Source organism: Vombatus ursinus, unplaced genomic scaffold (assembly GCF_900497805.2).
Source record: "Vombatus ursinus unplaced genomic scaffold, bare-nosed wombat genome assembly UNPS02014863.1, whole genome shotgun sequence".
NCBI lineage: Eukaryota > Metazoa > Chordata > Mammalia > Diprotodontia > Vombatidae > Vombatus > Vombatus ursinus.
In genome coordinates this window covers 24735043-24750012 of record NW_020954641.1, presented here as the reverse complement: position 1 = coordinate 24750012, position 14970 = coordinate 24735043, and the positions used below count along the sequence as shown (strand labels likewise).

Sequence of the window (14970 nt, the reverse complement as noted above, 5' to 3'; positions counted from 1 at the left end):
TTCGTATATGAGTTGGACTAGATGGCTGCTGAGATCTCTTCCAACTCTCAAATTCTGCCATGATTCTGGGATTCTGAACAACGTACCAGGTTCAGAGCCAAGGATGTAAAGACAAAAAGAGAGACTTCTTGTTCTCAAGGGACTAATGTTGTCCAAGGCCCCCAAAATCTTGTCTACAGATCAACTTAATCTAAGGCAATTTAAACTGGGAGAGAGAACAAACAAGAGGGGCATGGAGAAGGCAGCGAGTGAGCTAAGGATTCCTAGAGGAGATAAAAAGGAAATACACTCCAAGCATAGGGGGAAACACGTTGGAAGATGATGGAGAAGAGATGGCCAGTTTAATCGGAATATACAGTGTGTGTGTTTGTGTTTGTGTGTGTGTGTGTGTGTGTGTGTGTGTGTGTGTGTGAGAGAGAGAGAGAGAGAGAGAGAGAGAGAGAGAGAGAGAGAGAGAGAGAGAGAGAGAGAGAGAGAATCATTAAATGTCTAAAAAAGGAAGGCTGAAGCCAAAATATGGAAAACTGGAATTGCTGGACTGAGACAGTTTGTTCTAGAGATTTTATCCTAGAGACAAAAAAGGAGCTACTGAAGATTTTTGAGCAGGGAAGTTACATAGTCAGACCTAAGCCTTACAACAATAATTTTGGCAACTGTGTGGTGGGTGGATAGGAGAAGGAGAGTGGGAGAAACTGGAATCATGGAGACTAATTAAGAGACTATTATAATAATCTAGGTGACTGGTGATGAGGGTCCAAACCAAGGTAGAGGCCATATCAATAGAAAGAGGGAGGCAGATATTAGAGTTATTGTAGAGACTGAATCAACAAGACTTGGCAGTTAATTGGGATTAGATAGTGTTGGGGTAGGATGATGAAAAGGAAAGAGTTAAAAATGACTCAGAGTTTCTGAACTTGAGTGACTGGGAAGATGTTAACACCCTCACTAGAAATAGAAAAGTTTAAAGGAAGGGTGGGTTTAGGGGAAAATATAATAAATTATCTTTTGGACATGATGAATTTGAAGTGCCAGGTGGAGCTATCCAGCAGTCAGACATGCAGAAAAGGGATAAGGACAGCATGTATAGATTTGTAATTCGAGTGGAAAGAGATAATGATTGAAGCCATGAGAGTGGATAAGATCTCCAAGAGGGAGATAGTATAGAAAGAGAATAGAAGAAGGGGACACCCACACTTAGGGGACAGGAAGAAGAATGATGAGTAAGTAATGAGGTTGGAGGAGTGATCATACCAGATGAGAGCCTTGTTATGGAAGCCAAATGTATCTGGTTACTAAGGAGGGGGTGGACAATGGTATCAAAAGCTAGACAGGTCAAGTAAAAAGAGGATGGAGAAAAGGCCATCAGATTAGTAATTAAAAGGTAATTAATGACCTTGGAGAGAGCTCTTGAAGTAAAAGAGGGGAGTCAGAAACCAAATTGCAATGTTTTGAGAAGTACACAGTGGGTGAGGAAGTGGAGGCAGTGAATACAGAGATGTATCATTGGAGGGAACTTCCAAATCAATGTGATCACAGCTCCTTTTGAGTATTTGAGTATAAGAACTTCATAAATACTTACTGATTGACTGTCTAACCAGCCCTACCTCCTCTGATGAGAATCATACGTCTGGAGAGGTGGATAACTTGTTCACTAATGGAAGAATGTCCCAAATCAGACAATAAATATTCTATATGATCCAGTCATGGGGAAAGAAACACACTCCCCAATTCAATAATTTCCACACTAACCTTGGTGCAGGGCTGTACACTGTTCTTTCTTGTGAGGTAACTCATGAAATCCTCAACACCATGTGGCTGAACATGATGCCATCTCTGTTTCATGGTCAGAGAAGCTGAGTGTTGGTAACTGAAGGCAAGAAAACAAAGAAGCCGTCATGGTCTGGGCAAGAGGAAGACCTGAGTTCAAATATGGTCTCAGACACTTACCGGCCCTGGGCCAGTCATTTACCCCTGTTTGCCTCAGTTTCCTTATCTGTAAAATGAGCTGGAGAAGGAAATGGCAAACCACTCCAGTATCTCTGCCAAGAAAACCCCAAACAGGGTCATGAACAGTCAGATGACTGAAAACTACTGAACAAGGTCTACAAAGCTGGACTATTTCACTTGATCCCCCTAACAACCTTATGAGGTCAGTGCTATATCACTAGTGACAGAATAGCCAGTGGAAAGGGCCCTGGCTATGGAGTCAGATTCTCTCTGACAGTTACAACTTGTATGACATTGGGTAAGACATTTAACCTTCTTGGGCCTCAGTTTTCTCATTTACAAAATGAGAGGGTTAGAATAGATAGCCCTTTAGGTTCCTTCTACCTCTAGATCTATTATCCTCCGGTCCACCACTTTACACATGAGGAAACTGAGGCTCATATGCTTAAGTAGCTTGAGACACTTAAGTAAGTGTCTGAATCAGGATTTCACCTCAAAACTTCCTGACCCAAAATAATGCAAAGCAAGTCAATATTATTCAATAGCACCTATAAGCATCTGTGCTAAGGCAATGTTCTCCCTCAATCTTCTCTTCCCCATGTTGAACATCCCCAGGTCCTTCAGCTGATGACATGGCATGGCATGGTTTCAGGTCACCTCCCCCACCCCAGTCATTTTCCTCTAGAATGAGCCCGAGCATCATTAGACGCCAACAGCTCGGATAAAGAGGAGAAGTAAGGAGAAGTAATAAGGATGAAGAAAGAGGAAGAAAAAGATGGAAAGCTAATATGTGGATGCTTGGAAACCACAGCTTGTAGATCTGGTCCTAAAAACAAAAGCAACCCAGTAGCAACCCACCTTATCCACCCCCAGCTCAAGTCTGTTCAGAAATGATGTGCAGGAGGTGACAAGGAGCCAACAGTAATGTCAGGAAATCAGTGATTCACTAGTTCCCCTGAGTCACTAATTCCCACTTTTAGACCATAATTCTTCATCATTATATAATATAAAGAGCAAATTACCTATTCTGCTTTGTGAATTCGCACATGTCCACATGCTTCAGTCTTAAATGAATTGGAGTAAATCATTCATCTTCCCTGTTTCTTTTGCCTTAGGTTTCCCAAGGAATCTAGGGGTGGGGAAGCCAGAGTGCTGGCTTCAGGCAATGGCTAGCATCTCTTAGTCAGGTAAAGTGGGGTCAGCAGGAAGAAGAGGGCTAGACATGGTGAGCAGACATATGAGCAGAGGAGAGCTTTCAGACTGCTGAAAACATTGGTGGGCCCCAAAGTTGAGAGTAACTTAGCAGAGAGATTTTAGGTATTTGACTTTTTTTCCTCTATTATCCTTTTGTTCTCTATGATGCCCTTTTTCGGTGAAAAGCCCCCACATCTCTTGGGTGTTTGTCTCTGGGGTTTGCCCACCTTGCTTTTATGTTTATTTTGTTTTTCTGATTGTTCATTTCAGCTTCAAAGAAGCCTCTTCCTCCCACTCCCGAAGACAACCGGGTGAGTAAAACTTTAGGGTTCCTGCCATGGTTTGAGACTCGCCCCAAGGTTCAGGATGCATGTTTCCCCTCTATGTTTTCTTTCTCTACTCCTTTTTCTTGGAAACTGACTAAAAGTAGCAATAAGCCTCAATTCAACTCAGGCCACCTAAGTGGATTTCTTGGGTTCATATTACTTGGTGTAGTAAAAAGAACATTGGACTAGGCTTAGAATTAGAACTTAATCTTGAAGACTATTCCCACCACTTAATTTGCTCTGTGATTCGGGGCGAGTCCCTTTACCTCTTTATGCCTCAATTTCCTCATCTATAAAATGGTGATAATACTTTCCCTGCTTCACAGTAAGGATCAAATAAAAATAATTAATGATAAAGGATTGTCATTACACACTGCTTTATAAGCATGAGCTGTTATATCATCAAATTAAAGTAAAACCCCACCTCACTGTGCAACACATGCTCAATACGCATTTATTGATCCCAGTGCACACTCTGAGCAGATAACATTCCATTTCATTCACATAGCTCTAGTCAAATCTTTCAGTTGTTGCTACTGATTCTGACACAGAATCTCTTTCCCACTCTGTTCTCAAGCTCGTCACTTAGCAGCAGACCTCCTCCTTGACCTTTGCCAGTCATTCAATTGGGGACAGTCCAATCCCACATATAAAATATGAGTTGGGAAGATAAAACCCACACAAGCAAATGGGCAACAATGAACAGGCAACAAATGAAAAGCACCTAGTCCCTCATAACTTAACTCTGAAAGGGGATATCGTGTAGATATCTCAAACTCAATGTCCCCAAAATAACTCACTATCTTTCTCCCAAGTCCTCCACTCTTCCCAACTACCTTATCACAGTTGAGGGTTCCGCCATCCTCTCAGGCATCCAATATTACAACTTCAGAGAAATCTTCAACTTCTCACTCTCACTCATGATACCCAATCCATTATCAAATTTTGTCATTTGTACCTTTACAACCTCTCTTCTATATGCCCCCTTCTCTCCACTCAAACAGTAACCACTCTAGTTCAGACTCCCACTCCCTCTTGTTTGGACTATTGAAAATAGCCTTTTAATTGGTCTCTGTTCCAATCCATCCACCACTCAGCTGCACTTCTTGAAGTGCAGGTCTGACTCTGCCATGCACCTACTCAATAAAGTGGGTCCCAATTACCTCCAGGATCAAATATAAAGGCTTCTGTATGGCATTTAAAAGTTCTTTACAACCTGACCCCTTCCTACCTTTCCAGTCTTCGTAATACTTTACTCCCCTTCCCGAACTCTAGCTAACTGGTTTGTTTGCCATTTCTCTAACCCAAAACCCCCTCTCCTGCATATGCCTTCAGAATAGCTATCTCCTATGCCTCTACCTATAATTCTTTCCTTCCTCACCTCAGTTACTTACTTTCCCTGCCTTTCTCCAAGAATCAGCTCAAACCCTGTCTTCTAAAGAAGGCTTTTCCTAGGTCTCTTACCCCATTTCTCAGCTGTTCTTGCTTTCCCCTCTGAAATCCCCTTCCGCATCAATAATAGGTCCCAGCACAAGCCCTAGTTGGTCATTTTTTTGGGCCCTGATTGGCTTAGAGTGAAAATAAATAGCAATTGTTTCTGTTTTGACCAGAAATCCTGAGGGTCTTCCCTCTTTAGATTGATTTTTTTTAAACTAGGTAAAAGAGGCCATTCTTTGCCTCTTTTCTTACCTAGCCTTAATCACTGAATCACTGTCTCAGTCAAATTGTAGACCTGTTAAAGATCTTAACTTAAAAGAGCTAAGGTCTCCCACTGCATCCTGAGCCATCCATCTCCAGTTGTCCTGATCTATATATTGCCACTGGACCTAGATGTCTCTGGAGAAGAAAAGTGAGGTTAATGACTTTTTGAAGCCCTTCCTCACTTAAATCCTTGCAAGTCATCCTTCCTAATGTCATGGTCCTCCTGGAGAACAAAGGACAATCAACAACCTTCTCACCTACTCTGCATATATCTTGTGTGTGCCTTGTTATTTAGGTGTTTTCTGCCCCATTAGATGATGAGCTTCTTGAGAACTGATTTCTGCCTTTCTCGCTATCCTCAGAATTCAGCACAATACCTAGCATATAATAAGTTCTTTAAAATGATTTTTGATGTATTTTTGATACTTTGATATATAGGATGATGAGATAAGCATATACCAAAGCTAAGTTTCTTGATATAGACTTGTTCTAGGTTTTTTTTTTCCTCACTGAGGACAGTGAAGATGTTTGTAATACCAGATAGCTTCTCTAACACCACATCAAGAAATCATCTCCCATTGTTTCAGCTCAAGCTGATTGTGCTTCCTTATGCTTCCTGAGGCAAGAGGATTTTCTACCCATTTTTCTCCAAGCAGAAGAGTGACATTATAAAATTGGCATGTCCCCAGGTGAACAAACCCTGAATCACTGCACTGGAAGTAGAAGCCCATCTCCTTGGCAAGAACTGTACTTAAGTTATTCTGGAAAATAGCTATCTACTCTTCCCTCTAAATGCCACATACAAAGTTTCACAACCTTCTTGGCAACACATTGCAGAGACTCACCCCACCCCTTCCCTCTTAGTTTGGCACAGTGGAAAATGCAATGGATTTAGACTCAGAACACCTGGGTTTAAATCCTTGCTCTTCCTCTATTTTGGCAAGACACTTTACTCTCTGGGACTCAGTTTCCAAATACATATATATATATATATATATATATATACATATATACACACACACACACACACACACACACACACATATCTTGCTAACTTGTCTCTGCCTGTTATACCTCCAGACATTTTTATTAAGAATTTTTTCAAGAACAGAATAGATGTAGCTTTGCATAGTCTGACCACGGGAGTTTGGAATCATAACTAAATTAGAGGTTTAGAGTAGATGATCTCTAAAGCTTCATCTAGCTCTGATAGTTTTCCTTGCCTCTCTTCCCTTCATTCTCTTTCTCTCCCCTCCTCCCTTTCCCTCTTCTCCCCTACTCTCCCCAACCTTTCCTTCCCCTTACTTTCCTTTCCCTACTTTCTTTTTCCTTCCCTTCCCTCTCCTTCGCTTCCATCTCCTCTCCTTTTCTTAGTCATTTTCATCATCTCTTTGACTTTGAACCCTGGAATCAGTGAATCTCTTCATAGCTTTCTCTGTCCTATCTGCTCACCACTAGGACTAGCATTTTTTATGTGTTTTTAAACACACACACACACACACACAAATAATCTTTTGAGTTAAATAAACATTGTCACCTTTTCTATGGGAGAAATTACAGTATTGAAGAGCAATGTCTGCAAAATATGATCAGGAACCCAATGTGTCAGGATACAATGTAACTGAGAACGTGACTGCCTTTCAATTTGTCAGCAATTTAGCTTCATGCAAATAAATGTTTCAGTGCATCCAGCCAGTTCCCAATGTTCTCTATTAATAGAAAACAATAATAATAGGGAGGGGAAAAGGGAAATCACCTCAAATTCCCTCATCTCATTTTTGCAGGTTTTTTTAACCTCTTTCCCCGCTAAACTCCTTCTCTCATTCTGTCACTCAATGACAAACATGGCTAGTTTGATTTACACCTCAATATAAACTTTTTGAGTTTTGTCTCCCTTTCTTTGGCCCTAACCTGTCTCCTTCTAAGAAAGCTATTCTGGGGCAGTGAATTGAATAAATGACAGTCTGCAAGAAGGAAAAGGAATCAGAGAAAAAGGTAGAACTGGGGGAAAAAAATCTTAGAAATTAGAATATTAGGAGTAGGAACAAGGTGTTGGAGCTGGGAAGAATCTTAAAATAGAAATGTCATGGCCAGCGTGGAAATTTGTTTAATTGATTGTGTTTATTTGTTACCAGGATTTTGTTTTCCTCTTTTCTTTCTTATTGGGTCATAGGTAGAAAGGAGAAAGAAAATTACTAAAAGCTCAATAATTAAAAAAGATAAAATTTAGTTTAAAAAAATCTCACAGGGCAAGGGACATGAGAACAAAGACCATGAAGTGTTAGTGTCAGAAGGAGCTTATAGGATCACAGAATCACAGATTTGGAGCTAGAAGGGACTTTGAAGGTCATCTGTTCCCCATCATTTTACAAGTGAGGAAACTGAGGTCTAGAGAGGTTGCAAGACTTACCCAAGGTAACACAGGTTGTAGTTGACAGAACTGAGATTTAAATCTAGATCCTCAGACTTCAATACCCATGCACTCTTTCTACTGGATCATGATGCCTTAGAACGTAGAGCAGAGGATGTCACATCTGGAAGGGGATCTGAGAACATTTTTAAAGCCTTCCCAGGTCTCTCTGAAACCATCTCCTTCACCATTTCTTACAGGATATTAGTATTCCATCACATTCATGTACCACAATTTGTTCAGCCATTCCCCAATTGATGGCTGTCCCCCTCAATTTCCAATTCTTGGCCACCACAAAAGCCACTATAAGTGTTTCTGTACACATGGGTCTTTTTCCTCTTTCTCTTATTTCTTTGGAGTATAGACGTAATAGTAATATTGCTGGGCCAAAAGGTATGCACAGTTTCATAGCTTTTTGGTCATAGGAACATAGATTGTTAAAGCTACAAGTTGCCTTGGAACACAGTTGTCAAATCTGAGGACTTTGTGCAAGCCTGCAAACTCCCCAGAGTGGCCCAATCATATTGAAATATAAATGGGAGATGTTTAACAAAATAAATAAAAATGTAATACTACATAGATGGTGTTAATTTGTGGTTAATCCCACAAGGATGCATTTCTATTTGAGTATGACACCATGGCTTTAATTGTTTTTTCTTTGATTATAAAAATGAGGCTTTAGATTAGAACATACAAAAAGTGTCAGAGCTGGAGGGAACATTAGAACACAGGCTGTGAGAATTGAAAATAACCTGAGAAAATCTAATGGTAGGGCAGGAAGGACAGCTGGAAAGGACCCTGGAGCACAGTGTTAGAAGAGGCCTTAAACTGTCAGAACTGGTAGGCATCTTAGAACATAGAATGTTAGAACCTCACAGGGCTTTTGAGACCATCTAGAGCAGGCTAGGGAATCTGTGGCATCGAGGCAACATGTGGCCCTCTAGGTCTTTGAGTGTGGCCTTTTGACTGAGTCCAAGTTTTACAGAACAAATCCTTTTGTTAAGGGGATTTGTTCTGTGAAGTTTGGATTCAGTCAAAGGGCCAAACGTGAAGATCTAGAGGGCCACATGTGGCCTCGAGGATGCAGGTTCCCCACCCCTGATCTATACTAACTCCCTCATTTTATGATTGAGGAACTGAAGGCCCAAGAAGAAGTGATTTGCCCAAGGTCACATGGTTAGTTAGGGGCACTGCTAGTACTGAAACCCAGGTCTTCTTATTCCAATCTGGTGCCTTTTTTTTTTTATAACCTCACTAAACAGCTAGGACTATGGATAAATGACTAAGAGAATCAGCAATCCACTGAGAGATCTAGAATTGAATATTAGCCTTTCTAAAGATCATGATATTTCAGAGACAGTGAACATTACTTGATTCATAATCCAGTATAGACTTAACTACCAGCATATAACTAACTGCCTGGGATTGGCTGTTAGCACAAATCACAGGGAGAAGGGTAGCAAGCCCCAGTTATTTGACTTTTAGGTGTATGGTACTCTCCTGAGCCTCCTGCTACTGTCAAACTTCTCCACATCTTTCAGATCTGTCCTGCTCCTGAACTAGCTCCTCATTCCCCACTTTCACTTCTTGTTCAAAGTCCATACTGCTGACCAGCTGTTCCCTTGCTGTCGTTTGCCACCACTCACCCTTCTACCCAGGTTCTTTGTTTTCAGACCCAGACAGTGGAAAGGATCACAGGTTTCCAAGTTCCTCCCTACCTTGGTGTCTATGAAAACATCAACCATCTCCTTTAGGTTTTCATTGTTAGTCATTTCCAGCTTCATGTTTTCACAACTAGTAACTAAAGGTATTGAGTCAGAAGTGTTAAATAACAAAACAGGGAAAAGTTTTAAAATTTAATTCACTTTGATTCACAAATACTTAATTACTTATTCAATGCCTGGCTCTTTATGAACTATAGATCATAGATAGGATGTAGTTTTTGCTCTCAAGGAGATTTCAGTCTGATGCAGGGGAAAGCCATGTTTACAAAAAAAAAAATAAAAACATAAGATAAAGGAGGAGAGCAAGATTAAAGAAAAGAAACCCAGGCAAAGTGCTGAGAGGAATTTGAAGTAGGCATCTTAGTCTATATGCAGCCAGGGATGGCTTCATTTAGAAGGTGGCTACTGAATTTAACCACAAAGATTAGAGGGATTTCAACTAATGGAGAGAGGGTTGGGGTTCATTCCAAACTGTGAGAGAGGAAGCTTGAGGAAAGGCACGGAGACAGAAAGGAGTCTTGGCTTAGCTCTGCTCTTTATCTTTTTCATTCTTGTACCTGGAATGCGCCCTGCCCAAGTCCTTTATCTTTTTTTTTTCCCAGTCCTAAGGTTTTCTGTAAATTCCAATCCCCTCACCTCTTTTTTTAAATTTAATTTTATTGTATTTTCATCTCTAAATTCTTTCCCTCCCACCTCCTCCTCCTTCATTGAGGAAACCAGAAAAACAAGAACTGTTACAAACAAGTCCCTCACCTCTTTCCTTTGATCAAGATAGAGAATTCTGGAAATCCCCATTTGGTCCCACTACAGACCCCAGCATGGAACCATGGGTATTAAATGAGGACCCACAAACTCAGTATAGTTTGTTTCCATCTTAGATGTTGGACATGATAATTTCCAATACTGAGGTTCTATGATCTCAGAGGAAACTCCATGCTGGTATAGCAGCCACAGTGTATCCATTTCTTCAAGAAGAAAGTAAAAAGCCAATTACCTTCAAAGTGCCCCTTGGTTCTGAATATGATGTTAAACCAACCAGAGCATTTGCGGTGGTTTTAGCTGATGTCCAAATGTATTATACAAATTTTGTTACTCTCATGTTGTCAGAAGATGGGTCTAAGTTCCAATTCAGGGACTGGATGACCACATTCAAAATTTGATCCTCCTGACCCTATCTTTCTTTTGTTCTGCCTTCCTGACAGCGATCACTGAGAGAACCTGAAGAAGCCCTTGTCATTGCCTTGTATGACTACAATACAAACGATCCCCAGGAGCTTGCGCTACAAAGCAATGAAGAGTATTACTTGCTCGACAACTCAGAGATTCATTGGTGGAGAGTCCAAGATAAGAACGGGTAGAGTATCTTCTCTATCTGATTTCCAGGACTTGAAGTAGTGGAAGGGGAAGTTGGAACACTTCCTCTATTCCTACTAACTTTGATGACCACTTTGGATGTAGGGAAGAAGAGGGGAAAGTAGAGGAGAAAGGGGGAAAGGAAAGAGAAAGCAAGAGAGCAGAGTTATAACTAGGGTGGGGCCACTGAGACTTTAACCAGAAAATTTAAAGGGCACTGACAGAATTTCATCCTCCACATAGGCAGTCTTGAAACCTCATACATAACCTCATCCTAGTTATCCTAGGATGTTTCCTCATCCCAGCCCAGACCTGCCTTCCCAGCAGACATTAGCTCTTCAGCAGCCTAAAAACCTTTCAATGTTCCATCCTCCTTCCTCTCGCTAAACCCCAGAAGAGAAGAGCTCCCTCCATCTTTACTTGCCTATAGGGCAAAAATTGCTAATTAGGGCTCTGTAAGAAGGGAAGAGGTTTGTTTCTTTCTCAGAAGTAGAAAAGCCCACCTTAAGCACTGAGTTGGCCCCTGACCAGGCTGAAAGTTCCCTGGGTTTTTCCATTGACAACCGCAGTTTAGGGGCTTTGAAATTTGTAACAGCCTTATTGAAGCTGGCTATGTAAGTATTTAAGGTTGAAGGTACACCACACAGAAGGGCGTTTGTTCTGGTAGAAAGAAAAAGGAATAGTGTACTGTGTATACTAGTGTGCTCTTCTTAATGTAGTCATCAAAGGTATACTTCTGTTAATGTCTTCTTCTGAGGCTTTGTGGCATGGAGATGACAGTTCTTGGAAACTATGCTGATGGAGCACAAGTTCTGAGAGGTCCTACCAAGCTGGGAAGGCTTAGAAAACAGGCCAGATAATTGGGGCCATCTGAAGATCAGCCTATATGCAGAGAAATTCATAACCTCCAGCTTCCTCCCATGTTGACTTCAATACTTAGTGCTCTTCTGTTATTGGTTGGAGTACAGAGGTCCTGGGAGGCTCCTACAAGCCTACCAGTCTCTTGGTTCTGGCAATGTCCAGTGTGAGGAGAGAGCAGGATGCCTGGGGGGGGGGGGCTTCTCCCTCTCTTACCCTAACCACTTCCAGTGATCCCAATTATGAACCATTCGTATGCCTGCCCATCCTGTGCAACCAGAGTTTGCCACAGAGGATAGTGAGGAGTGGGGGTTCCCTCACCTTCTTTTGACATTACAAGGATAAGAAGAAGGCACATTGGTTGTCCAGCAGATATTAGAATTTTGGCTTTAAAATACCAGAAAACCTCACATAAGTCCTTCTCTCAAATATAAATAAATGACTAAAATTTGAAAATGGTATAAATTTGGGGATGTATGTAACTCAGATTTTAGTCCCTAGTTGACTTATATCAAATGCCAACTAGCATGCATTTGGAAATTTGTCTAAACTCTGGTTGTCATTATTCTAGACTTTTGTAGAGCTTAAAGCTGTATCAGAGGTCATCAAGTAAAAGTCCCTTATTTTATAGATTAGGAAACTGGGGCCAGAGATGTGCACAGAGTCACATTATTAGTATCGAAGAGCTCAAAGCCAGATCTCCTGACTCTTCACGAAGTGTTCATTCCTTACTTCATAAACTTCTCTCCAGACTCTCCTGGGTGAGACATTCTGTGCATATTCTACAGAAGCAATTCAAGATAGTGGGAAAAACAAGGGTGGGAGGGTGGTGCCAAAAGGCCTGAGGTCAAGGCCTAGCTCACAGCAGCTATGTCACTATGAGCAAACCTCTTAAAGTCTTGGAGCCTCAACTTCCTCATCTGTCTAATGGGGATAATAATTGTTGCCAGATTGACCTCATTAACTATTTAAGAGCCCGCCAGTTGTTAGCTTTTATGAACACCTGCTGTGCACTTAAATTGTTAATGAGGCCAACCTGATACCAGCTGGCTTTGCTATTATTTGGACATTTGGCTGAAATACTTTATGCATTATGAGTATTCTTTGGTTCTGTCAGGAGGCTTTCACCCAAACAGAGGAAATTTGACATCAAAGAATGTCTCTTTGTACAAAACGGCAAATTCTTGTTTATTTTTGTTTTGAGTTTTAGGAATGACAATCCACTTGCTTTTTTATTTTATTGACTCTATTATTGTTGCCAACTCTGATCCTGATGCAAACTTTAAAAAATATTCATGATATTGTATATGTAACTAAAACCAAGTGCCACGAATCTATTCTCCAGTGTACTTTTTTTTACAGTGGGCCAATTGTATTTTTTAAGGACTTATTTTCTACAGTTAATTTTTGTCCTTCTTTTTCCAAGCTATTGACTTTCTCTTGCATACCTCTCATTTCTTTTCACATTTTTTCTTCTACCTCTCTCATTTGACTTTTAAAATCCTTCTTGAGCTCTTCTAAGAAGGCTTTTTGGGCTTCAGACAAGTTCATATTCCCTTTTGAGGTTCCAGATGTGGGTTTGTTAACAACATTGTCCTGTTCAGAATTTCTGCCTTGATCTTCACTCTTCCCATAATAAGAATCTATCATATCTTTCTTTTTGCTCATGGTGTTTGCTTATTTCCTGGCCTTTAAAGAGACTGAGCTCTCCTGCTGGGGAGCAGAGGGCACTGACCCAAGCTTCTTGTGTTGGGAGCCTAGGGCCTGGTCACTGGCTTTGTGTGCTGGGACCTCCAATGTTGGCAGTTAGAGGCTGTGGGATTCTGGAAGCTTACCTGGTGTTGGGCTGGAATCAGCAACACTGGAACTCTAAAGGTGGGATTGGGTAGTGTGGCTCCTGGAGATTTCCTGCTCACCTAGGTCTTTCCTTCCTTTTGCTTTCTTCAGCTCCTTTCAGATGGATATCATAGGGAATTTATCTGCCTGGGGCCCCTTGGAGTGCTGCTTCCCTTAGTTTTGCTGAGGCACTGGGAGAGCCAGTTGCTGTAGAACGCTGAGGCACCTGGTGGTTTTCTGAGCTGGTTTCCACCAGTTCTCCCGCCCTCAATGAGGCACTGGGGGTCCAGGTGTTGGTGTTTCCCTGTTCTACCACCTGGGCTTCAGGATCTCCTCCTGGTATGCTGAGGTGGGGCTTTCAGCTAGCTTGCTGGGATGTCACCCGTTCTGTACTGCTCCCTTTCCCCCAGGGTAACAGCGGCCTTTCCAGTTAATCCCTCAAGCTACCTGGGCTACTGGACTGCTGCACCCCGTCTTTCTTCTGGTTCAGCTGTTCCAAGGTTTTTCCTGGGGTGATATTTTCTGGGCTTTCAGGGGTTGATAAGGGAGGGTAAGAGAGACTCACCTCTTACTCCGCCATCTTGGCTCCCAGAAGCAGAAGTCACGAATCTATTCTCCTGCATAACTATTTATGACACTGATCATTTAAGCTCTACTTTTTTTTCAGCAAAGTCAGCATCAAGAAAATACCAGTGGTGTGTAACCTACTATTTGCTGGGAATGTTGTAGAGGCAAAGGGAAGGGAATAAGCATTTATAGAGCACCAATTATGTTCCAAGTGCTGTGCTAAGAACTTTTACAAATATTATTATTTCATTTTATCCTCACAACAACTCTTTGAAGTGAGTGCTATTATCATCCCTATTTTATAGTCAAAAAAACTGAGGTAAACAAAAGTTAAGGGACTTAGCTGGGGTCATATTTGAACCCAAATCTTCTAAGGCCAGATTTGAATTCAAGTTTTAATGACATTGGGTCCAGTGCTCTATCCACTGTACTGCCAGCTGCCTGATGGGATTCATTCACTGGGGCAAGGGGCAGTTATGTGATCTTCTAAGGTCACTTCCAACTCTAACGTTCTATAGTTCTTTGACTATGAAAGGATGGAAGATAAAAATATACCAGTATATTGAGAGCCATGCCTAGCATGAAAACCCTCTATTTCATTAGTGATTCCTTTCTATCCTGTCTTCCTCCAACAGATTACCCCTTCTGTTATCTCTATCACTCATCTTCAATCTCTCCCTGTCTACTAGCTTCTTCTTTATCACCTACAAACATACTCATGTCTTCCCCATCCTCAAAGAACTATCACTTGATCCTTCCATCCCTGCTGATAATCATCCTATATCTATTATGTCCTTCATAGCTAAACTCCTTGAGCAGGTTGTACTAGGAAACATGGATGACTGAAAGAATTTGCCTTTTCATCATGTTGTCTGATATTACTAGTCAGTAAAAAAAATTTATTAAATGCTTTGTATCAGGCACTATACAATCCCTGCCCTCAAGAAACTCACATTGTAATGGGGGAAACATATAAGTAAGTAGATACAGACATATATGATATATTACAGAGAAGATGGAATATAATCTCAGAGGGGAAGGAGCTATAAGCTTA

At 41.2% G+C, this 14970-nt stretch overlaps 1 protein-coding gene across 1 annotated transcript in view; it reads left to right on the top strand.

The window, feature by feature from the left end:
- Positions 1-14970, top strand: part of ITK (IL2 inducible T cell kinase) — an 85294-nt gene that overhangs the window by 35465 nt on the left and 34859 nt on the right. The window contains exons 5-6 of the mRNA XM_027841931.1: positions 3412-3452; positions 10505-10656. Of these exons, the coding sequence (XP_027697732.1) occupies positions 3412-3452; positions 10505-10656 (193 nt within the window). The remainder of the gene's footprint in view (positions 1-3411; positions 3453-10504; positions 10657-14970) is intronic.